The sequence below is a fragment of the Pomacea canaliculata genome, linkage group LG3 (genome assembly GCF_003073045.1).
Source record: "Pomacea canaliculata isolate SZHN2017 linkage group LG3, ASM307304v1, whole genome shotgun sequence".
Taxonomy (NCBI): domain Eukaryota; kingdom Metazoa; phylum Mollusca; class Gastropoda; order Architaenioglossa; family Ampullariidae; genus Pomacea; species Pomacea canaliculata.
In genome coordinates this window covers 28967298-28990732 of record NC_037592.1, presented here as the reverse complement: position 1 = coordinate 28990732, position 23435 = coordinate 28967298, and the positions used below count along the sequence as shown (strand labels likewise).

Here is a 23435-nt window from a genome sequence, read left to right as displayed (position 1 = left end):
TAGTTATGCTGCTATGCCCTTGTCATTTAATTTGGCCATAAAACTTGTGATTAGAAAAGAGGGATTAGGCTGTCTTCTATTTAAACTACTGATCATATTTCCTCACTTTTTGCAGGTAAGGGGACTAACAAATATTAAAGGAAGCAAGACATTGACTGAGCTGATTAATGATGGCGACAGCTACATTCAGGTGTTGCATCATTTGTGAGTAACAGCACATTTATTTTTATGTGTTTATATATATATATATAAATAAGTCTACTAAAATTAAGTAAAATTCAGCACTTCTTTGAACATCTGAAGTGAGAGTGTTGGTCTCATCATGCCAGTGTTTCTCATCACATAGAAATGGGCATAAGTCATGTAAAAGAACTCCAAAATCACATTAAGAACATTTACCTAGGGGAACAGAAAAAGAATTTAGGTGGATTAAAACATTGATTATGTGATATACCAAACATGAAAATTGGTATTATAATAATAAAAGCATTTCTCTATTGCATTTCCCTGCTGTCAGCAGCTCAGTGTGCTTTGACATAACCAATCGTTTTTTCAATATCTCTGTCACATACAGCAGACACAAAAAAAGGAAACAAAACGCTAACAAACAAACAGATACACATACATACAGGTGAGGAAAGTATGACAAAAGATAAAATGAAACCACCTGCTATTTAAGGTATTCATGAAAAAGATGGATGTTACAGTCAGGCTTTAAAGCATCAAAGTTAGTACATGCGTTGACCATGGCAAAGCATTCCAGAGACTGGGGCCAGAGAAAGAAAAAGAACGGCGCCTGAACTTATCCTGTCTGATGCCTTGCACATGTAGGAGATCAGAATGAGCAGATCAGGGCTTCTGCTAAGGCTAAATTCTTTGGGGTCCCAGGGACCCCTTCTTCAGATTTTTAAGGGGTCCCTGTTCTTCGCCCAAATTTGAATGGGACCCATTGACGAAAATTGAAGGGGTCCTCCGAACTTTTAATGCGTACTGTATGCAATTTTTTGCATAAGCAGAAGCCCTGGCAGATTGGAGAGACTTAGCTGATAAGATGTTAATAACTCTGAGCATGGTCATAGAGACAATGGTAGCAGAGTTAGGTCAGCTTGTAGTCGAGGGGGCAGGAAAAGGCAACCAGTGCAGCTTATGTAGGAATAGCATCCCATGATTGAATTTGTGCTTACATAGGACAATGTGGGCAGCGAGGTTGTGGGCTCTTTGAAACTTCTCAAAGCAGATTGTTGGGAAGCTCAACAAACAGGAAGTTGGATAGTCCAGCCAGGACAGCACAAATGAAGAAGCTCCAGTTTCTGACTGGTGTAATAGATTGAATCCTACCCCCCTTTGATTCAAGCGAACATTTCTATGGACTGATAAGCTTGGGATGAAAGATGTTGATATTTCGTTATTACCTAATATCAATAACTCAGTTTTATATGCATGAAAATATGATACTAATATAAGTAAGACAGATTTTTGATGTCATGATAGCTTATAGATGTATACTTTTCCTGAAAAGTAACACCCCAGTATGTTTATATCAGGGTCAGAAATGTACCAGGCAGGGAGTTTGAAATCGTGAATTTTAAGAATTTTAAGATTTTAACATGAACAAATCATAAAACATTTGTTGGAGAAGAAATATTTGAAGAAAAATATTCTTCATAACTGCTTTCATGGTGTGAATTTTCAGAGACCATGGAGTTGCCAGTCAGCCATTTTCTACATGCAGAGAACGTGTTGATGCTGTGCAGAAATATTTGGAAGGTAAGTTTTTCAAATTAGCAAAATTCTCCAAGTTATCAGCTAGCCTGTATTATCAGGGAAGATTTTTGTTTACTGTTTGATAGAGGTTACCATGCTGACAAAATCAATGAGATTAAACATAAAACTAAAATTAAAATAAAGGGTGGGGGTATGATGAATAGCTGGGTTGGCAATACAAGATTCAGTGATGAGATACAAGTTTTACTTTTGGTTAGTAGCTTTGTGTTATTATTTATCATGTTTATTACATATGCAGTAGATTCCAAGCAAGTCAAATGAATGCCTTTATTATTTTAAAAGCTTGAATCCAGATAGTGATGTCTTGAGAACACAAACAGCATGGACCTTTATTTACCTACTGTGACGAACATATTTACACTTTGCATGTCAAATTTTGTGGTAGATTTTTACAACATTGACTTCAGTGATGGTCGATTGATCAACTTTGAAAACGTGATTGCTGCAACACATGGAGAAAGCAGTTATGAAGAGGAAGCTGCAAAAGTAATGTTTTTCAATTCTGTAACATTTTTGAGTTATTTCTCCGGACAAGAATATATGCTCTAACCTGTTTATTGCCATGCTATTGAAAGAACTGTTTCTTTTTCAAACCCTTGGCTACATGGCTATAGCAGATAATCTAAACTATATATTCTCTATAGGTAGGGTTTTCTTTCATCTAGAGGAAAAAAGTAATGGCACCTTGGGTGAAAAATAATGGGCCTGCTTGATGGAGAAAGCAAATAATATCTAAGTAAGAAAAGACTTGTACATGGATGGCCTCAGCTGTGCAAAGTTTTCTGTTTTGCTTCGTTCTTCATTTTTGATGGGTAGATCTGCAATGTCTTTCAGCACTCTAGAATTGCAGCTTTTTTGTTTGGTATGTGTCTGCAAGTACTTGTGAAACTATTATGTAAAACATTGGTGCTGTGCGATAGGTTTTGCTGCTGCTGCTCTCTGCTGGTATTCAAGAGAAGAATGTGGCAATCCTTGACAGGGCCATGACTATTGATCCTTCTCTGCACTGGGATGTGCGTCGCCTGATAGAATCAGTCGTTCGACCCGATGACCCTACTTTCTCACTTCCACCTGATTTTGCCAAAGTCTTTCATGAACACTCTGGTACTTATCTTACATTAAGAGTTTTTTCTTTTCACTAAATCTTTGATGACTTTTCTTCACAAATAGAAATAAATAGCTAAAAATACAACTCTCTCCCCTTTCTGCTAAACTCTAGACAATACAGATGTACACTTAAATATCAATGTGAAACAACAAAATAAGTGAAGTACATAAAACTTTTTGAGATCAGAGCCCTTAGCTGTATTAAAATCGGAATATAATGGCTGGGTCAGCTTTTATGACCAGGATTTGAGTAGTCGGTTAAAATTAAAATATGTTCTCATCATTGTCTTTCTGATGAACTTTTAAAAGAGATCAGTGGTTCCCAACCTTTTCTATGTCTCATGCCTCTTGGTAATGTCTGATTAATTTTCACACCCTCTGAAAATAGTATTACCACAATTTTAATTTTGGAAGTACGTTTAAGACTATAGTAAACTAACTGAATTTTAAAAAATAAACTTTTAACTTGATTCACAAGGTACGCAGATATATCAGTAGAGTAGCTGGATTCTAATGCATTCAGAAAAAGTTGTGAACAGTAAAGTTAGTCACAATTAGAAATAGATGTTGCATGATAATTTTATAAAGCAATACTTTGGCAATTGGTTACTTACTTTTATTGTATGTTCATTTCTGTATTATCTCCTTTTGATTAAATAAACAATAAAATTGTTATCTATGCAACACAACCACTTACTACCCTTGAGTAACAATTTTTGACTCGTCACTATAAGACACAAGCCACTTTTTGTTGCACCCCTAAAAATTATATCTTGTTGCCACTAAGATCAAGGACACCATTTTGTGAACCCCTGAAATAGATCTGAAAAATAAAAATTAACAGATAGGAGCAGAAACAGGTTTTAATACCAAACTGTCAAAAGCAATAGGTAAAGAAATGAAACAGAAAAAAGTCTTGGGGCTTCAACAGAACAATTTAAACGAACTGATAATACCTAGACTCGTGCATGTGATTTTACAGAGAAATCTTAGGTATTTGAATTAAAAAGAGTGTGTCTTTGTCAAGATACAGTGACAGGCAGCCTGGAATCAGGTCAGTCTGGAATCTGTGCATGGTTTGTGATACAATTAAGACATAGGCTTTCATACAGTCTTTGTTACTACTTTTTTTTTTTCATCTAGTGAGATGCAGCCTTGACTATATTTTTTAAAAAAAAAGTATTTTCAATGAAGCAAGGCAGTTCAGTTGATATTTTGTAGGGGGTGGGGGAATAATTTAAAGTTATTTTATTTAGCTTGGGGAAGGATCATGAGCAGGGCTCAGTGGGCATGTAACAGGGACAAGCGAGAGTGGATCAGTGTGTACTTAGCTTACCACAGGTGTTTGTGTGGCCAGTGGCAGCAGTGTGCAGCAGTCCTCTGCAAGTGAACACCAGTTATCATGCCTCACCTCTCAGACTGGCATCTCTTTCTTCTCCGGCCACACCACTTGAGGAACTCATCAACTCCCCTGTGTTGGCCAAGAAAGTTAGTGATGAGAGAATATTTACTATTATGCATACTTAATATCTTTGAAGAATGTGACATCAGATTTTTGCTTTTTAACATAGGGTTCTTTGAGAGAGCTTGGAGCTAAATGGTATTAATGTTTACCTTCAATGCTTTCAGTATAAATATTATGTTTTCATGCAGATGCTACGACGAGAAAAGGAACAAAGGCAAAAACTTGAGGTATGCACTGCATATATCAGCCAGTGTTAATGCTGGCAACATGAGCTATCTGATAATATGAATAAATACAAATTTTTTTTTTTTTTTAAAGTTATCTGGGATAAAGTGGAGTAATTGGGCTTGTGACTGTAAGGATCCTTCTATTTGTTAAAAATACTCTGTTGGTATTGTACCATATTTAATTTTGACCTTCTCTGTTTTATTTTTATTTTTATTTTCATTTGCTTACACCCTACATTCCTTCTTTTTCTTCCTATGATAAAAATGATACGCCTTTTGAAGAGGTATTTTTAAGCTTGTTTCTTGGGTAGGGGAACACTGGGTTTGTGACGATAAGTACTCAAATGGGTATCCTTATTTATAGGTGAAGTTTGTAATTTTGAAAAGTGGTTTTTAGGTAGAACTTTGTACTTGTCTTTTATCTTGTCTATCTGTCATTTATGCTGTCTAATTTGCAAACAGTATGTGGTGGGAAAGATAATGGCTCACATGACACTCTGCACAAGCAAAAGACTTCATCATTCTCATCACACATCACTTTGATTTCTTCATTGTGTGCCATAAGCTATGGCTAACTGTTATATTAAAAAAAAAAAAACAGCAAGAAGACAAAATAATTAGTTTTCATCAATCTTAGTTTCATTCTTGTCAGTCTGTTGTTTACTGTTGAAGCTTATTTTTATAAGCTTTGTTGGCAGCGACAGCTCAGAGAAAAAACTGAAGCATTAAAGAAAGCCCAACATACATTGCGCACTGAGTCACACTTACGCGATGAGCTGGAATTAGATTTACAGGAAACTACAGCTCAGCTGGAGAAGAAAGGTTAGAAGAAAGCTGCTTTTCAGTAAAGTTTTTTGTGTTTGTTGTTTTTTTGCAGGATTTCATTGAGTGCAATCTGTTCTTTGTTCTAAGTTACCACTTGCTTGTTACATGGGTATAATTAATGCTACCACTTTTTTTCATCTGCTTAAATAAAATCTTCATCAGCTTAAAGTGGCCAAGCATACGCCAAGATGAAGTGCTAGGTTTCTCTTCATTAGCTATTTTTAAAGACTGAATTTATCCCTGAAATACATTTACATGGTGGTCTGTGTGTCTATACACCAGATCATCGTATAGCAGAACTTGAGCAGCAATTACAAAGGATGAGATCTCTTCAAGACCGTCTAGATGACCTGGGAATGCTACAGTCATCCAACATGGAAATGGAACGTGACATAGAAGAGTATGATGTTGAAGATTATTTATCTGCTAAGCCACAGTGCACTTCTTTTTCTTCACCTACATGTTTTGGTCAAGACAAAATATGCATGACAATTTGAGATATTATTGTCAGCATATAATATTAGTATTCTGAGTGTGCTCTTTCTGAGTCATTTCGGAAATGACAGGGAGAGGGAAATGTTCTGACTAGCACCTTAAAATTAAATTATATAAAAAGTTTTAAGGAAAAAAAGGCACAGTGATCTTCTTTAGTGCTTTCTGGATGGAATGGGGAACTGCTTTAGAATGGAAGATTCTTAGGTAGGACAGAAAACTCACTCAGCTTTGTAATTTCTGAACATTGGGCAATGAAAGCCAGAAGCCATTCCACTTGTTTGCTTTATTATTAAAAGCATCCATCAGTGAATGGTAATCTGATTTTCTTTTTCTTGTTATAACTTTCAAAACAATTTAACTCACAGGCTACGACAGCAAGCATCACTTGTGGAGAGTTTGCAGCAATACTGTAAGACTTTAACAGAAGAAAACAAGAATGTGACTCAGGAGCTGGCTGAATGCCAGGAAAAGGTAAGCATTTACACAGTCATGTGATCACATGATGGTGACAATCTTGAATTTTGTACTCTAGAACTATCAATTGTACAAGGGAAGGAAATACCATGTTCGAAAGCCAAATACATTTACTCTGTTGAAAGAAAGAAAATGGTGCAATGGAAGAAACAAGCATCTATAATTTCTAGTTTTTAATGAGACACAAGTGTTTATACATTCTATAGCTTGATGATGAAACTGTTTGATGTAAAGATGTTCTAACATCATGTAAAAATTATATCATATAATAATTATAAAATAATTATTGTTATCTTAAAGCAATAATCAGCTTAAATCATATTTTGTAAATAACTGTAAGATCAGTTACAATGAGTTATACCATAACATTGTCAGGGCAACAATATGATGGGATATTTTTTCCCTGACTGTTTTGCATGGGATATTAAAAACAATGCAAGGATTTAAGGTTTAAATTGTCTTTAAAATACAGTTTCAGGGATAAAAATAATTATAATTGTAACTTATCATTACAAATTTCCTGTTTGTGAGGTTTTTTAAAACATTTTTAAAGTGGTAAAAAAGTGGTGTCAAGACTGGGTTAAAAGAAAATGTAAATTAGAAATTTAACCAAATTTTGTGAGACCAAAGTTTTTGATGTTAGTAAGTGTGACATTGTCTCCCTTATTGTTCTTTTGTACTTTTTATAGATTATGATGACATCTTTTATAAATAGCATACATAAAGTCAAGTGATAATATAATCCAATCTTTAGCAGAAGCAATTAAAACGTTTATTGTGGACCACAAAGCAATAAAGCATTGTTAAATGTCTTTATTCATCACATTTTAGCTTGACAAGTCAGAATTAGCTCTTGCTGAGGCACAGAAAGCACAAAAAAGCTACCAAAATATGCAGTCACGTGTGAACAGTTTGGAAGAGCAGGTGGAATTGCTGCATAGTGGGAAAGAAAAGGCATGGCATGATCGCCAGATGATGGAAATGCAACTGGAACATCTACGCAGTGTCAACCTCTCACTGCAGCACCAATTGGCTGAGCCTGCTTCCCAGGGTGAGCATAGAAAGATTAGCCATTTGGGATTAGAGATGGGTGGCGCCAAGGAAACATGCATTCTATATCATTGGCTGAGCAAAGGCCAGGTGTACTGCTACATGCTGTGACATATAGAAATACTGCTACAAGTCGCAGTCACAATATGTAGGATAGTCAGCTTTTCTGATGCATGAGAGATTCAAATGAGCACTTGTCTTTTTTTTTGCAGATCATTATACATATTCTTAGAAGACCAAACTGTGGAAAAAAACCTCATCATTTTTCAGTTTGAAGCTATTTTACTGTTAATCCATAGTTAAATAAAATTAATTTTTATTTTTTTCTTATTTATTTCTTATTTTTGAATGAGTAAAACTAAGTGAAAATTAAAGGTTTGTGTAAGGGTAAAAGCCTCTTTATTCTGATCTATCTTCCATCTTTTTCAAGTCTGTTTTTTTTTCAACATAATTTTTTCACATACGGCAATACCTACTGATGTCATTCTCCCCATGATGTCCGTTTCAATTAGCACTGACCTTAGCTACTACTGCTACAGTTTGTATGTACCTATGTGTTTTATTTGTTATATTTTTGCTTGATCTCAAGCATTTGGTTTTACCACATACCTATAGAGGATGACATCACACATACATGTCTTGCCCACATGTTATTACAAGCACTAGTATATCATGGATGATTTCATAACTTGATACTTAATAATTTTAATCCATCTTATTCTAATGCAGAGCCATTGGTATCTGTGTGGCTGCTTAATAAATTTGAGTAGTCCTAAAGATTTGTATACTTGCTCTGTAATAGGAGATGACAGTGTCTGTGGTGGTGAGTGCATGAGTGTGGTGACAGACAAGCTTGTTTGGGAGCTCCAGACTGAACTCGATGCTATAAAAAACACTTGGACAGAACCTGTAACCCATGCAGCTGTTGTCAAGAACCTTGAAAAGGCCACAAAAGAAAAAGAAAATCTTGAGGTACGAAACTAAAACTAATATTTACTATTTTTATTACAGCGAAAATAAATAAGATTTCAAGAGATGAACCTGTTGAGATTTTTTAAATTATCTGAAATACACTCAGAAAAAATGGATGAAATCTTACAACTCACATGTAAAAATTAGTAAATGATTTCTGTTGCATGGTTCCATAAGAGCTGAAAGAAGTTTGATGACATCTGTAAACCTTAAGATAAAAATGTTGTCACATGTTTCTTTATTCCTTGTAGCAAAGGCTTTGTGAGTTGGAGCTAATGAAGAAGCAGCTTGAGGACCATCTCAATCTTTTGCAGCGTAAGTCAGAAAAAAATACAGCCTCCCTGCTGCAGATGGAGGCGGAGAAAGAGCAGTTACAGACCAACCTCACAGAAATTCGTGATTTAGTGGAAAAGGAGAGAAAGGATGCTGCAGAGAAACTGTTGAATGAATTGCATGTACTCTCTGAGAAACACAAAAAGGAACTGGAGGAAAAGCTGGTTAACAAAGAGGATGAGTTCCAGAATCTACTGGCATTGAAGGATGCTGAGAACCAGAGGATGATCCTTGTCAAAGAGTCAGAGTTTGAAAAGACTCTAGCACAAGAAGAAAGCCAGTGGAGAAGCATATTAGAAAAAAAAGAATCCGATTTTTGCTTAATATTGACAGAAAAAGAGAGAGAGTTAGCAGAGAAAGCTGCAGAAAAGGAGAGTTTGCTGCAAGAAAGGCTAAGGGAAAATGCAGCCTCCCTGCTGCAGATAGAAGCCGAGAAAGAGCAGCTACAGGCCAGCCTCACAGAAATTTGTGATTTAGTGGAAAAGGAGAGAAAAGATGCTGCAGAGAAACTGTTGAATGAATTGCATGTACTCTCTGAGAAACACAAAAAGGAACTGGAGGAAACGCTCGTTAACAAAGAGGATGAGTTCCAGAATGTACTGGCATTGAAGGATGCTGAGAACCAGAGGATGATCCTTGTCAAAGAGTCAGAGTTTGAAAAGACTCTAGCACAAGAGGAAAGCAAGTGGAAAAGCATACTAGAAAAAAAAGAATCCGATTTTCACTTAATATTGACAGAAAAAGAGAGAGAGTTAGCAGAGAAAGCTGCAGAAGAGAAGAGTTTGCTGCAAGAAAGGCTAAGGGAAAATGCAGCCACCCTGCTGCAGATAGAGGCCGAGAAAGAGCAGCTACAGGCCAGCCTCATAGAAATTCGTGATTTAGTGGAAAAGGAGAGAAAGGATGCTGCAGAGAAACTGTTGAATGAATTGCATGTACTCTCTGAGAAACACAAAAAGGAACTGGAGGAAATGCTGGTTAACAAAGAGGATGAGTTCCAGAATCTACTGGCATTGAAGGATGCTGAGAACCAGAGGATGATCCTTGTCAAAGAGTCAGAGTTTGAACAGACTCTAGCACAAGAGGAAAGCAAGTGGAGAATCATACTAGAAAAAAAAGAATCCGATTTTCACTTAATATTGACAGAAAAAGAGAGAGAGTTAGCAGAGAAAGCTGCAGAAAAGGAGAGTTTGCTGCAAGAAAGGCTAAGGGAAAATGCAGCCTCCCTGCTGCAGATAGAAGCCGAGAAAGAGCAGCTACAGGCCAGCCTCACAGAAATTCGTGATTTAGTGGAAAAGGAGAGAAAAGATGCTGCAGAGAAACTGTTGAATGAATTGCATGTACTCTCTGAGAAACACAAAAAGGAACTGGAGGAAATGCTGGTTAACAAAGAGGATGAGTTCCAGAATGTACTAGCATTGAAGGATGCTGAGAACCAGAGGATGATCCTTGTCAAAGAGTCAGAGTTTGAAAAGACTCTAGCACAAGAGGAAAGCAAGTGGAGAAGCATATTGGAAGAAAAGGAATCTAATTTTTACTTAACATTGACAGAAAAACAACAGTGTCAGACAGCATTACAAGAAAAGAAATTAGAACTACAGCAGAAACTTGAAGAAAAAGAAACAGAGTGTGCCAGGATCATTGCTGACAAAGAAAGCCAGCTTCAGAATGCAAATATCAAATTTCAAAGGCAAATTTCTGATTCTGAGGCTACATGGCAGTCTCTATTAAAAGAGAAGGAAAAGGAATTATTTGAGAAACTTGCTGGAAACAAAGAGGAGTTTAAAAAAATGATGGAGGAAAAAAATAAAGACTTTGAGAGCATTCTGGCAGAGAAAGACGAATTACAGAGAAAGCTTTCCGAGTGCGATTCCAAATTCCGAACAATTATTGCAGAAAAAGACAAAATGCTGGTACAAGAAGCAGAAAAAGCATTGGAACGGCATAATTTGGTGTTAAATGAGAAGTGTGACTCCCAGAAAGCAATTAAGGAAATGGAGTCTGGCCTGCAGAGCATCATTGCAGAGAAAGATAAACTTCTGAGACAGGAGGCAGAAAAGTATGCAGAACTGAGTCAAATGTTAGAGAAGGAAAAGTGCGAGTTCCATCAGAGGATCATGGAAAAAGAAGGCACCCTGCAAAAGAATTTGAGCACCATAGAGGCAGAGCTCTCTCAGAAGTTACTTGAAAAGGAAAACGAGTTGCAAGCAAAGTTGACTAAAAAAGATGAGGAATTCCAAGGTAGGTCAGCAGAAAAGGAAATGGAATTTCAAAAACTCTTAATGCTTAAAGAAGCTGAATTTGCTGCAAAGTTGACTGAGCAAAACAAGCAGTTTCAGGATTCCATGAAAGAACTTCAGAATAAGCTGGCGGAAAATGAGGCAGTTTTACAGAAACAGACTCAGATGGAGACTGAATTAAAGAAGCAGCTGACTGTGTTAGAGGCTGACCTGAAGATGCTTACTGTGAAAGAAGCAGAAGATTGCAAGGTACTAGCAGAGAAAGAGAAGCACTTATGCAAGATCCTGAAAGATAAAGATGCTGAATGTGAAGAAAAAATGACAGCATTAAAAAGAACATTACAGAGTAATTTCTCTGAAAGAGAAGTACAGCTGATGAAAATTTATTCAGAGAAAGAGAGAGATATTCAGGAAATCTTGGCAGAAAGGGAATCAGAGTTGCAAAATTTAGTGGCAGGAGAGGGAGAGTTCCAAACAGTTCTGGCAGAAAAAGATAGTAAAGTAAATGTTTTAGAGAAACAGCTGGCAGAAATGCAGAACACATTAGAGAAAAAAGAAATTCATTTTCAACATGTTCTGGCTGAGAAAGAGGCAGAATTAGCACAAAAAGTTGAAAGAGAAAAAGAAATGAATGCAAAACTTGTGGAGAAAGAAGCTGAAACAACACATAGATTGTCACTGCTAGAAGCTTGCTTGGAAAAGGAAAGGGCCAAGATGGAGCAGATGAAGGTTAGTAATGCATGGCATTTGTGGGGGGAAAGGGGATTCATGTTCGTTAACTAAGTCTGGGCTGTGTAGGGCACACAATTTTTGAAAGTCGGTGTTACTGAAACTGATGTCAGTAGAGACATCAAGAAGGAAAAGATGCCAACTTTATTTGTAAGAAATATTGATTCCATGGTTCTTACTGTGTGGTAAATTTAGATAATTAAATATGGGCGTTTATATTAAATTTGACTTCCAATGGAAGCATTTTTTTCCCAGATGATGTTTCTTTAATGTGCACTAAAAAGGATCAAAGCCTCAGTTTCTTGCAAGCATTATTAGTGAAGAAATCTTTTTTAAAAATCTCTCATTGCTGTCTATTTAGAAATGGATTGTAGATGTTAAAAATGTTATTTTGTCTGTTTCATACTTTTATAATCTATTATTATCTATTGTGGAATGGGATTATAATATGGATTGACTATTGTCCCACACAGGAAGAGCTTTTGTCTCTAAAAACAGAGCAAGACAAGACTGAATGTGATGAGAAGAAAACACTTGCATTGCTACTAGAAAAAGATCAACATCTTAGATGTTTGGAGCAAAAATTGCAGGATGCCTCATCCACTATTTCTTCACTTGAGGCTGATCTCACCATTGAGAGAGAAAAATGCTTAGATCTGGGTGAGACGCAAGACAGACTTCAAGAGCGAATTCAGAAACTAATGTCCTTGAATGAACAGATGGAGATATTACTTGAGGCAAAACAAAAAGAGCTTGCCCAGCAGCTTATCTCATCCAGCAGCATGGAGAAAAGTTTGGATTTGCTCCAACAAAAATTGGAACAGCAACAAACATGTGCTTCCATGGCAGAGGTAGAAAAGAATCATCTGCAAACCAGAATCAGCAACCTTCTCTTATCAGCCGAGAAAGAAAAGAAGGCCTGGGAAGAGAGGATTCAAGAAAAAGATGCTTTGATTGCAGGCCTTCAAAGCACAATAGCAGAGCTTCAGAAGTACATAGCAGGGGAGGAGACTGAAATGAAAGAAAAGATGCAGCTGCAAAATGAACAGCTCTCAATAAAGTTCAAAGATGAGAAGTGCAGGCTACAAGATAAGTTGGACCAAGTTAAAAAAGAACTGGAGATGTTGCAGCAAGCCTCATCAGAAAAAGAACAAAGTATGGAAAGTAGATTTTCTGCCTTGGAAGAAAAAGCAAACTTGGAAGCAGAAAAAGCAACTCATTGGCAGACAAAACTGGAAGAAAGCACCAAAAAGGTTGATCAACTTACCAAGCAGATGAAGGAGATTGCAGAAGAAAAGAAAAATGCAGAAAATAGTTTGGCAGATTCAGAAGAGTACTGGCGGCTGCAGCTAAAGAACTTGCAGGAGGAATTTGACAATGCCATGCAAAAGCAGCGTCAAGTTTTCAAGTCTGAGTTAGCAGAACAGCGGGCAGAATACGAAACAAGGATGTCATCTGCCCTAGAAGAGCAAGAAGGGGTGCGTCTCGGGCAGAGGGCTTTGCTTGAGGATCAGCTTGCAGCCTTGAAAATCTCCCTTGGTGCCAAAGAACGGCTGCTGGAAGAAAAGGAGATCCAGCTGCAAGAAAAACTGGCTGAGCTGGAGGCAGAGATGATGGTAAGACTTGGTGAGAAGGAGGCAGAGCTGCAGCAGGTTGTGCACAGGAAAGATGAGGAGCTTGAAGCAGGTGCAAGGAGGGAGGCTGAGCTGTGCAGAAAGTTGTCCAGCAAAGAGCAGGAGCTGAAGGTGGTGGTGGTAGAGAAGGAAGCGGAGATGCGCAGTAAGCTGACAAAACTGGAGCGGTGTTTAAAGGAGGAAGCAGAGTCTCAGCGAAGCATCCGCACTCAGATGGACCATGATCGAAGCAAAATTCAGGAGCTGGAGGTAAATGATTTGCTAATTAATATTTAAATTTTGTGTGAGTCAAACAAGCAGTCATTTTCGAAAGTCACCGCTAATCTATTTTATAATGGGCATGTCCTCTCGGGAGAGTTTCGCCACCGATTATCAGATTGAGGCTGTCTTTTGTTGTTTCAGCTGTGTAACTTGTGAATGCTACCCTGTGCAAATGAATTTTTAAATTGTGATTGCATGACGGTATATTTTCTGTGACAAGTATGTGAAAGGAGGATGTAGGAAAAGTATGGACAAAACCAGAATTTTTTAGTCAAATTTGTATGAACCTTGTGTAAGTCTGGTAAATTATGGCAGATGCAGATTCCATTATAAATCGACATTTCTTGGCAGGCACAGATGACAATTCTTCGTGCCGAACGCATCGAGAGGGAGAAGGTTATGCAAAAGAACATTGAAGAAAAGCAGACAAGGATCATAAAACTTGAATATGCACTTGAGGAAAAGCAGAAGTCTCATGTGGAACAGATTGCCGAGCTGCAAAGAGAGACAGAAGAGCTGAAGGTATTACATTTTCTTTTGCAAGTGTGAAATGATGGGAGCTTAGAGAGTTTGTGCATTTCTAGTCTGGCATAAGAAGGAAGATGTAGTGCATGAGTTTTGGTCTGTCGTGAAAGTTAAGATCAAGTATAATGTTTTGTGGAGGTGAGTGAGAGCTGTGTCCTTTGCAGAACTACTCATCATTCACCAAGAAACATTTTTACTTTACTTTTTCATGCATTTGATCTGTTCACTAACACACTAGACTAAAAGGTAAAGGTAATCCTGAACCCTTTCATTTGCCAGGTTGCACATATTGATTGTTAATGTTTGTGTTCACAGTGACAACCCATCTTGATTAAGAGAACACACTTTTCGTGGGGCTAGCTTCTCTTTCCCTCCACATTTCCCCTCCTCCATATTTTTTCTCTAGTTGCCTTACTTTCCCAAACTTTTGATGGAGTCTGGTACCCATTCCCAACAGGCTGAGCAACTGGGGAGTGTGTGCTATGCCACACTACACAGGCTTTGGACTGGCATGTATTTTGTTATTGACCATGTAGCTATCCCTTTAACAAAGTGAATCTGGGCTATTTACTGCAGTACTGCATAATTCTGACTGCTATTGTGTTAATAGAGTGACCAAAGATCATGTGATGAAAGTGGTGGCTAGCTAGGTTCAATGTGTTTATTGTTTTCACATGCTTTATTATTCTCAAGACAAACTTAATGTGCCGCCATAATGGTGGATTGTATTAATTCATATGTCCTTACCATGCATTCTGTCTTCAGCGAGCTGACATTTGCATTAAACTAACAGAATAGAATTTGAAAAAAATTATTTATTTGGTTCAACAAAGTATTTTGGATATAACATAGTATAATGACAAAACTGGTTGGCATTAAATTTAAAGTACAAAATAGCATCCTTCATTTTAAAAAGAATGTTTACCAAGATTCAAACCAATCGTGGCTGAGATGATATAATAATAAATGCAAAATTTTTAAATTGCATACTCACACTCCTAAGGAGCAAGCTCTTAGCACTTAAGAACAAGAAGGAAACAGCATATGAGGGACAGGAAAACAAGCAAATAACACGAACTATAAAAGAATAAACAACCGTACTAAACGAAGAATAAAATCAAATACAGAAAACACAAAGGGGAACCAAAGAACAAGAATAAAAGCTATATGTGATATGTATCTAGTTGTAACCTGTAAGCAACATATGAGAGGTATTGTTTTGATGGTTTTTTTTCCTGAAGAACTTTAGCAGTTTAATGAAAAGCCACTTTTCCTTTTCAGGCTGAGCACCAAAAGTCAGTGAAGAGGACAGAAAATCTGGAGCGGCAGCTGGCAGACCTTCGTACCCAGAATTCTTTTGCCACACAAAGTGTGGAGAAGAAAGCAGAGAGGGTGCCAACAAGTTTCAGACTTATAGAAGAGGGAGATAACATTTCCATCAGCTCTCAGAATCGATCTACTCACTTCACTTTACACCCTCCACCACCTCATGACCTTGACATGTCCTTCACCAACAGGTATTTTGTCCACTTACAAGCCTTTTCTTTTTTGTCTGCATATGTACGCAAGCTTAAAACCTAAGGATGAACTTGTGGTCTTGGCAAGTTTTGAAAGCAGTTCATCCTATTTGCATTACATCTGCTTTTTCTTAGACTGAAATAACCTGAAATAATGAAGGACATTTTTCCTTGCAGTTAGATAAAAGTGCATGGAAAGTTGTATAAATGATACAGCAATGTTGCCATGAAAAGTTCTCACTGAGTTTTCAATGCTTGCATTTTATTTTTCAGACAACCAACATTGACTTCATTAGCTTGTGTGTTTATAAGATGAAAACAATGCTTTGGAGTTTTGTCAAGATCTCTTGAAAATGTGTGCAAATACATTTGTTTCTTTGTAGTCTTCCACAGACGCCTGCAGAAGCAGAAAGGCAGTATCTGTCCGTGTTTGACGATAAAAGCAGTGGCCGTCCTAGCATCTGCTCCATTACCTCCAAAACCAGCATTGTTCCAGGTGAGTCATAATTGATTGAGCTTATGAAAACAAACAAGAGGAGACTAAAGTTATTAGCAAAAGCGTAAACATCTAATTGGCATGTACTGTTTCTCCTTGTAGTGCGTTAATCACTTTTTCTGTTTGCCTTTCATTGACCATAATTTGAGGATGTAATCTGTGACAACACCAAAGTGGTGAGCAAACAGTGATTGTGAAGGCATTCCTTAGCTAGGGATTTATATTGGTCCAGAAGGAAAATTAGGACATTTGCCTAAACTAAGGATAATTTGAAAGATGCTGAATATGTAGCTGGCAGCAATGTTGAAAAAAAAGATGTATACTGTCGTGACAGTTGGCGCAGGCAAATTGTTTTCATGTGAAGATGAGCCTGTCGATAGTCCTCAGTTTGAATGGGGAAGGCTTGAAGAACTGAAACGAAGAAATACTCTATGTCAGCCACACCTACGGTCTCATTATCCTGTGGAAACACAGGTAAGAATTTTGACCATTTGAAGTTTGTCTGTTATCATACTAATACAATAAAAAACATCTTTATTAATCATTTTGAGGATATTGATTGTCTGCCAATGTTACTGGTAAACTGTACATCAGACATTACATGATACATCAAGTATGATATTAAATATAAGTATACATAAAAACGAAAAAACCAGACAGACCTGGTGCTCTGTTACTGGGAGCCAGCATCATTAGAACCTTCACTCAAAGAAGTGTCCTATCCATAATTTGGTTGTATATGTGGATTGGTGCCAGAATAAAAGAGTGCAGATAGTGTGCGGTTCTGGCTCAGGGAACTCTAAATCTACCATTAGTTTCTATGCGTCAGTTGTCAAATTCCTGTTGAAGTGAATGAGAGTTGTTAACTAAAATTGCAGTGAGCTTGTTGCACAGAAGGTTGTGATATTGTGTATAAAAATCATTCTGCCCTCTCCCTATCATCCTTTGCATAATGTTTACATTTACTTTTGCTTGTTAAGATTTTTTGAGTTGCTTTGAGAACAGCTGTAACATTAAAACTAGCTGCTGTAATTATCTCTGAAAACCTTTTATTTTTCTGTTGCAGGTGATGGGAGGTGATTTGTTCTCGGATTCAAGTTCCAAAATCAAGCGTAAGACTGACAGTGGTCCTGATCCCAACAGTAATTCAGCGCGCAAAGTGGTGAGTGCATTCTGTGTTAATCTTTCACAATTTGACTAATTTTTAACCTCCTTTATTGTTTATCAGTGAAGAATTACATGCCATATCAAATACACACGATAGTTCAGCATTCTGCTGCAATAGTGAATACTGTGATCAGGCCTCGTATGCAGGAAGCCCCACTAGACTATCATCACAATAGTGCATGAAAATTCTGATGCTTCTGAATTTTCATGTACTATGAGGCCAGGTCTTGACCATTGACCATTAATGAAGGTGCCACTGCCCCTTGCCTGGTATATTTTCTTTGAAAGAAAAAATTTTCTGCAAAGGAAAGTTTTGCAAAATGATTACCCGTGGTACTGCTAAATAAATATACAACTACTACTTATTTTAACAGATGTGTCTTATGTAGTTCTAAACTATTGTCAGTAATATAGCTATTTTTGTGATTCTTATTTAAACTATGTAAACTTGGTCTAAGATCCTCATCCAAAAACTTATTGTACTATCATTTTTATTTGTTTATATTTTGTGAACTGGCTGTTATGGTCAACTGAGCAAACTGGCCTGTAAGTAGAAGAGATACAACAGAAATGAAGTGTTGCCGTGCATGTATACTCATGCTTTTTTTTGCTGGTACACAGTCTCACTTGTACTTGTAAACACCTATCTTGATAGTTTAATTGGCTAAGCTGTTCATGACTCTGTAGTTGTACTGACGAAGTTATAGCATCATTGATGAGTGCATCAGTACTGTAAGGTACAGTCAAACATAAGTATTCTTTAATTTTGCGATTTATATCTTCTCACCACCTCAAAGACACGGCAGGACACACCAAAGAGAAACAAAGGCAAGTCAAGCACGCCACGGCGGTCTCCTCGTTTCCGTGCCGCTTTAAAGGGAGAAGATTCACATATGGTACTGCGGTTATGCCATTGGTTACCTCCTACCCATTAGCAACTTGATGTGGCCTGCTGCATTTTGAATATTTTAAAAGCATGCTTTTCATTTAAACTGTATCATTTTAATGAATGTTTCTTTCTCTTTTTGCAATGCTTGGTGGCTGCTTTTGGGATAGATTATCATATTCTCACTGAACTTATCTTTTTGCAGCTGTTTTGTGTTAAATTCATTAGTGAGAAATACTTTATACTGATGAGCTCATTTGAATTTGTGTATGTGCATACTTATAAACCAAAGTGTGGTCAACCTAATCTCATTAAATGATGGCCACTTTGTGTGCTAAAATTAAAATGAGCTCTTTTGATGACATTTTGGAAAGAAGTAGTTGTTTTCAGACAAAAATTCTTCAAATTGTTTGACATTTCCACAACTGTTTGGCAGTGAACTGCAGTATGGATTATAGGATGACCTAAAACCTTCAGCATGTTGATGTTGTAGTCATTCATTGTAAAGTGGACAGTTGTTCTTTCAATTGTTGTATAAACATTTTATGTTTACTTGTTAATCTGGCTTTACTTGCTTTTTCCAACGTCACCTACTTTCAAGTGTCATTTGTAGTGTCTTAATGACTTCTTTCAGAGTGTACCAAAGCTAACCTTCACTCACCCATCCTCATCCTTTAGTTACTGCGCCAGTAGTAATGTCTGCTTTTGTTTTTTGACTTTGAACATAACTGGTGAACATGAATACACAGTCATGCATAATGTAGAAGATGCCAGTGATATTATTAAAAGAAATTAAAAAGACTTGTAATTGCACCAGAAAGGACAAGATTTAAAAAAAATTGTGATTAATTTAAACAGCTTGCATATGTATGCATGGCAGGGTGGAAGAATTAGCAGTTTTTTTCAACATCAGTGCATGGGATACATACTCTTTTACAAATTTTCCACTTTGTAGTAAATGATTGGTAATTTATCGCCAGCAGTTTGCACTTTGTTTCAGCTAAGACATTAGATTGTGCTTTTTAAAATCTAATCTTTTATTGTCTTGACAGAGTGATTGTATAAAAACTAGTTCTGCAAAGATTATTTGATATATATAATATAGAATGTAGAATTTTAAAAATACTTGTGATAAGTGATGTATAATAATTAAAAATAGATGGGTAGCTGCTATGTTGTACCCCATTATACTGTGGCAAGATATTTTGTGTTAAATTTGTCTTGTTTCCTCATAAAATTAATTTTAGTTCTTAACTACAATTATCACTTTTACAGTGATTTTTTTTTTTTTTCAGAAGATGCCTTATATAAAGAGTGTTATTACTTGCCAACCAGTAACAATTGACTGAGTCATTTCTTAGCTTATCTGAAGATTTTATTTATCTTATTCCAAACATTAATTTTGTAATATCAGTTGTTAAGAGACTGTCATTTATCGCACTCATGTTCTGCTCAACAGGACCCTCGCAGGCAAAGCATATCATTTAGCGTGAACATGTCACCTCCAAAATTCAGTGGATTACGCAAACTGAAAAGGCAACAGGCATTCATTGGCAACAAGGACCTGAAGATGCCAAACTCCACCCCAGCTACGTCAACAACTGCCACATCAAGCAGCACAGTAAACAGCACTACCAGCAAGCTGGCAAAGGTGAGCCCCAACATTAGCATTCCAAAATTTGGGAAGGCTGGTCTCCAAAAATCACCTCTCAAAGCATTGCTGACACCTGTCAAGCGTTTATTGCGAGGAACTCCCACCAAAATCTACCCCGTTACATTTGATTCTGATTATTAGAGGAGAACAAGGAACAACTTTTGCTTTGCTGTTTTATTGCATCTCCACTGTCCACAGTTATCATTTGAACCAAGTCAGTTATCTGCATTTTGGAATTCTTGCCTTTGCTGTCTTATTTGTGCTGTAATTTGTTGACCATTTTGAGATCATAATCCAAAAAAAGGTTTAGTTGCTTTGAATGATGCTAACCCTGACATCTGTGCCTATATAGGGTATAAAAATAACTAGCAAGCTTCTAAAAATGTAAATTTTAAAATGGGATTTACTGTTTGCTTTATGTTATTCCTATGTAACATTGTGTTAACATATTTCTAGGTGAAAAATACTGCTTGAGAAGTAAATAAAACTCCCAAATTAATTTGTTCCTTGCTGATGTTTTCACATTGTCTTTTGTGGTGTAGATGATAGTTTGTACTAAAATTATTGAATGGTAAATTAGATCTGTTTTACTTCGAGTTCTTTCTTGCCCTCTTGGTATCCAAATGTGGTACTCTCACCAGCTTTTTGTTTTTAAGTGATCTTCTATGTGTTTACTTAGGTTTGTAAGGCTTTTGAGTTTTGTTCATGGTGACTTCAGTTAGATGCCTAATGAGCTAATAGTTGTATAGCTGGTCATTTTCATCTTACCGTCATACCAAAAACATCTGTAATTCAGTGCTACACAAATACACATTAAGATGATACATTTTTTACAACATTTATGATGATTTAAATACATCCTAAAAATGTTGTGCTTGAGTTAAGGTTCAGTTTTGTAGCCTGTAGAACAAACATAAAAATTGTATCACTGCCTAGTCATCATAGAAACAGTAGCCTGTGTTTTAGTGTCTCTGGTGACACCATTTGAAGTCCATCCTTCTTCTGAAGCTTTTAATCTGTAAGTGTGGAAGGATTTGAAACTTCTGTAAGAAGTGGGGAGGGAGTGAGTTATTTCATGTGATTCAGTGATGCAGCAGCATTCTGTTGCTCTCTTTAGCAACATCTAAAGTCAAGATCTACCTGCATTTTATTGGTTTTTGATTAATTACAGTTACCACATTTTTGCCAGCAAACAAAACTAAACATTTACATGGGAGGAATCTTGTGATTGTAATAAAGTGGACAGTTGTCCACTAGAAAATTCTGCTTATCCCAAGCTAAATGCTATATACAGTTTAACAGAATAACTAAACCTGTTTTCAGACTAAAATACTTCATAAAAAAGAAAATTAAACCTAGGTGTGTATGTCAGGTGTTAGATTTCTTCTATAAAAGTTGATAAAATGTACAAGCTCAAAATACCCCAAACACCACTCATGATCCAATGATAACACAATTCATAGACCCCTCTTTTGAAACCACTGCTTCAAGCATTGCCATTGGTTTATGCATACAAACTAGAGAAGCTTGTCTTTTCTGTTTGACTGATGTTTTCATTCTAGGACAAGAACTCTGAAGATATGGTATGAAATGCTTTAAGATTTTTTACCCCAGATTTTGAACTATCAATTTGTTTTCATCTTACACTGATTTTCACTTTCACGCTTTTAAATGATTATTTTAGCCACTTTGTCAGATGTCACAATTGATATGTTTTTGTGCACACACGGCTTTGTCTACTTGCAAATCCTGTCCTCTAACCGTTTGATCATTGTCTTGCTCACATTCATTCCCAATAATTTTCTAACCAAACCTTAAAGATATTTTGAGGGAAATGTGTTTCTGCACAGAATGGGAATCTGCCTGCATGTGTAAGAAGAAAAAGAGGAATCTGATAGAGAAAAAAAAACCCTATGAAACCATCGCTTAACTTGTTAGGTAGCATTTCTGGACAGATAGTGAAATAAACATCTGTGTTTATTGACTATTTAGTTTCCTAAATTAAAAAATTAACATGGATTTTATTTTAAGCATTTATGTGGATTTTTAAGTCTCAGTAAGATACTAAAATGTTTCAGGTGACCTAAGGATTCCATTATCTATGTTACTTGCTGGTCTTTTGCAGAGCAACAGAAAGCCACTTGGTGTTAATAACTCCATTCAAACACCTTTCTGACAACCCAAAAGCTGGTGGATTTTATCAAGATACAACAAATTGGCTGTGAGTGGACTCGTCACTGCTGCTAAGGACCACAAGAATGCTTTGGCTGTGATAGCTAATGCTAGCACATTTTAAACTTAAAATAGCTATATGCCTTGAAATATTTACTTGTTTATCATGAAATATTTTGAGACATGTATGGAAAACATGAGCTGGTGCTGACGAGAACAGCATTAAATACAAAACAGTGCTTTTTATTTACCAGATCATACTTTGTACAGAATACTTTATTTCAGGTTGGGTAGGACAAATCTGGGATGTGGGTCACCTTGTTTTAACCAGTGGAATTATAAAATGAAGGCAAGGTTTTGTATATTTTATCAAATTGTTAAACCAGATTTAGCAATTCCATACTTGGTTAGCAGCCAGAAAATGAGAATTGTGTATATTAATTTTACTCGTTGTGAATGCTGGTGCATGTATCATGGCCAAATAGAAAGTGATATTTTGTATGAAGTATATCACAGCTGTGCTTAATGGCTCCAGTCTATTGTTTCATTCTCATAATTTATATTGTATAGTTTTGATTGCAGAATGAATATTTATTTAAATTTTAGGTGGGAAAGTTACAAAGATATATGTGAATTTAATGATAGACCTGAAACAAAAATGGCTTTTTCTTGTAACATTTTATAACAGTTATTATCTGCAGTAAAGAACCAAGTTTGTGATATATGTATATCACCAAACAGTATTGTAAAGACATGTAAATTTACTACTGAAATAACAATCCATTTTGTTTTCCTTTTCACTTTTTACTCCAGTAATTTATTGCTATTAAAAAAGATCGAGTTTTATGTGTAACTTGACCAACCTGTGAATAGGCATTTGTGTTTTCAGTACATAGCCACCATAGAAATAAGGTTTAGATACTTCTGTACCTTTTTAAAGAAAAAAAAATGAAAATGATTGCAGTTTGTTTTTAGCATAATCAGGTTAACCTAAGCTACTTTTAACCTCGCAGTGTACATTGGGCTTTTAACTTTTGTCACTACTGTTAAGACTAGATGCAATGCACCCAGACTTTCAAGTGACACAGAAAACTGAACTAGCCTGTTGACAACTTTGAATATAATTTCACATTGCACTTTGTTTGCATGAAAGTTGTTAAATATGTGTAGTTAACCTTGCTGTGTAGTTTTAATATGTGTATAAGATTCAAAAAGGATGTTGTGTACATTTAGTATTGTGATCTGCTGCTTATAATTACTGTCTCATTGCATTTAGAGAAGCAGCCTTTCTGCAGAGGACATCTAAAACAGTTTAAGAGCAGTTTAAGATTGGTGTGTTGCATAGCAGAAGTGGAGATTTTGATTTACTCTAGGGATGGGTTTGGTTTAGGTGCTTTTGGAGACATAAATTCCATGATACCAAT

The 23435-nt window shown here is 36.4% G+C and overlaps 1 protein-coding gene across 2 annotated transcripts in view; it reads left to right on the top strand.

The window, feature by feature from the left end:
• LOC112558913 (nuclear mitotic apparatus protein 1-like) overlaps window positions 1-23435 on the top strand; it is a 26169-nt gene extending 2734 nt beyond the window's left edge. For both annotated transcript variants that reach the window (XM_025229668.1, XM_025229667.1), the window contains exons 3-23: window positions 116-204; window positions 1694-1767; window positions 2171-2271; window positions 2706-2889; window positions 4250-4380; window positions 4546-4584; window positions 5283-5406; window positions 5692-5809; window positions 6270-6375; window positions 7210-7429; window positions 8231-8400; window positions 8652-11699; window positions 12173-13582; window positions 13946-14116; window positions 15401-15636; window positions 16020-16132; window positions 16467-16606; window positions 17199-17294; window positions 18097-18195; window positions 19645-19836; window positions 21965-23435. In XM_025229668.1, the coding sequence (XP_025085453.1) occupies window positions 116-204; window positions 1694-1767; window positions 2171-2271; window positions 2706-2889; window positions 4250-4380; window positions 4546-4584; window positions 5283-5406; window positions 5692-5809; window positions 6270-6375; window positions 7210-7429; window positions 8231-8400; window positions 8652-11699; window positions 12173-13582; window positions 13946-14116; window positions 15401-15636; window positions 16020-16132; window positions 16467-16606; window positions 17199-17294; window positions 18097-18195; window positions 19645-19836; window positions 21965-22015 (6912 nt within the window). In that variant the 3' untranslated portion in view covers window positions 22016-23435. The remainder of the gene's footprint in view (window positions 1-115; window positions 205-1693; window positions 1768-2170; window positions 2272-2705; window positions 2890-4249; window positions 4381-4545; window positions 4585-5282; window positions 5407-5691; window positions 5810-6269; window positions 6376-7209; window positions 7430-8230; window positions 8401-8651; window positions 11700-12172; window positions 13583-13945; window positions 14117-15400; window positions 15637-16019; window positions 16133-16466; window positions 16607-17198; window positions 17295-18096; window positions 18196-19644; window positions 19837-21964) is intronic.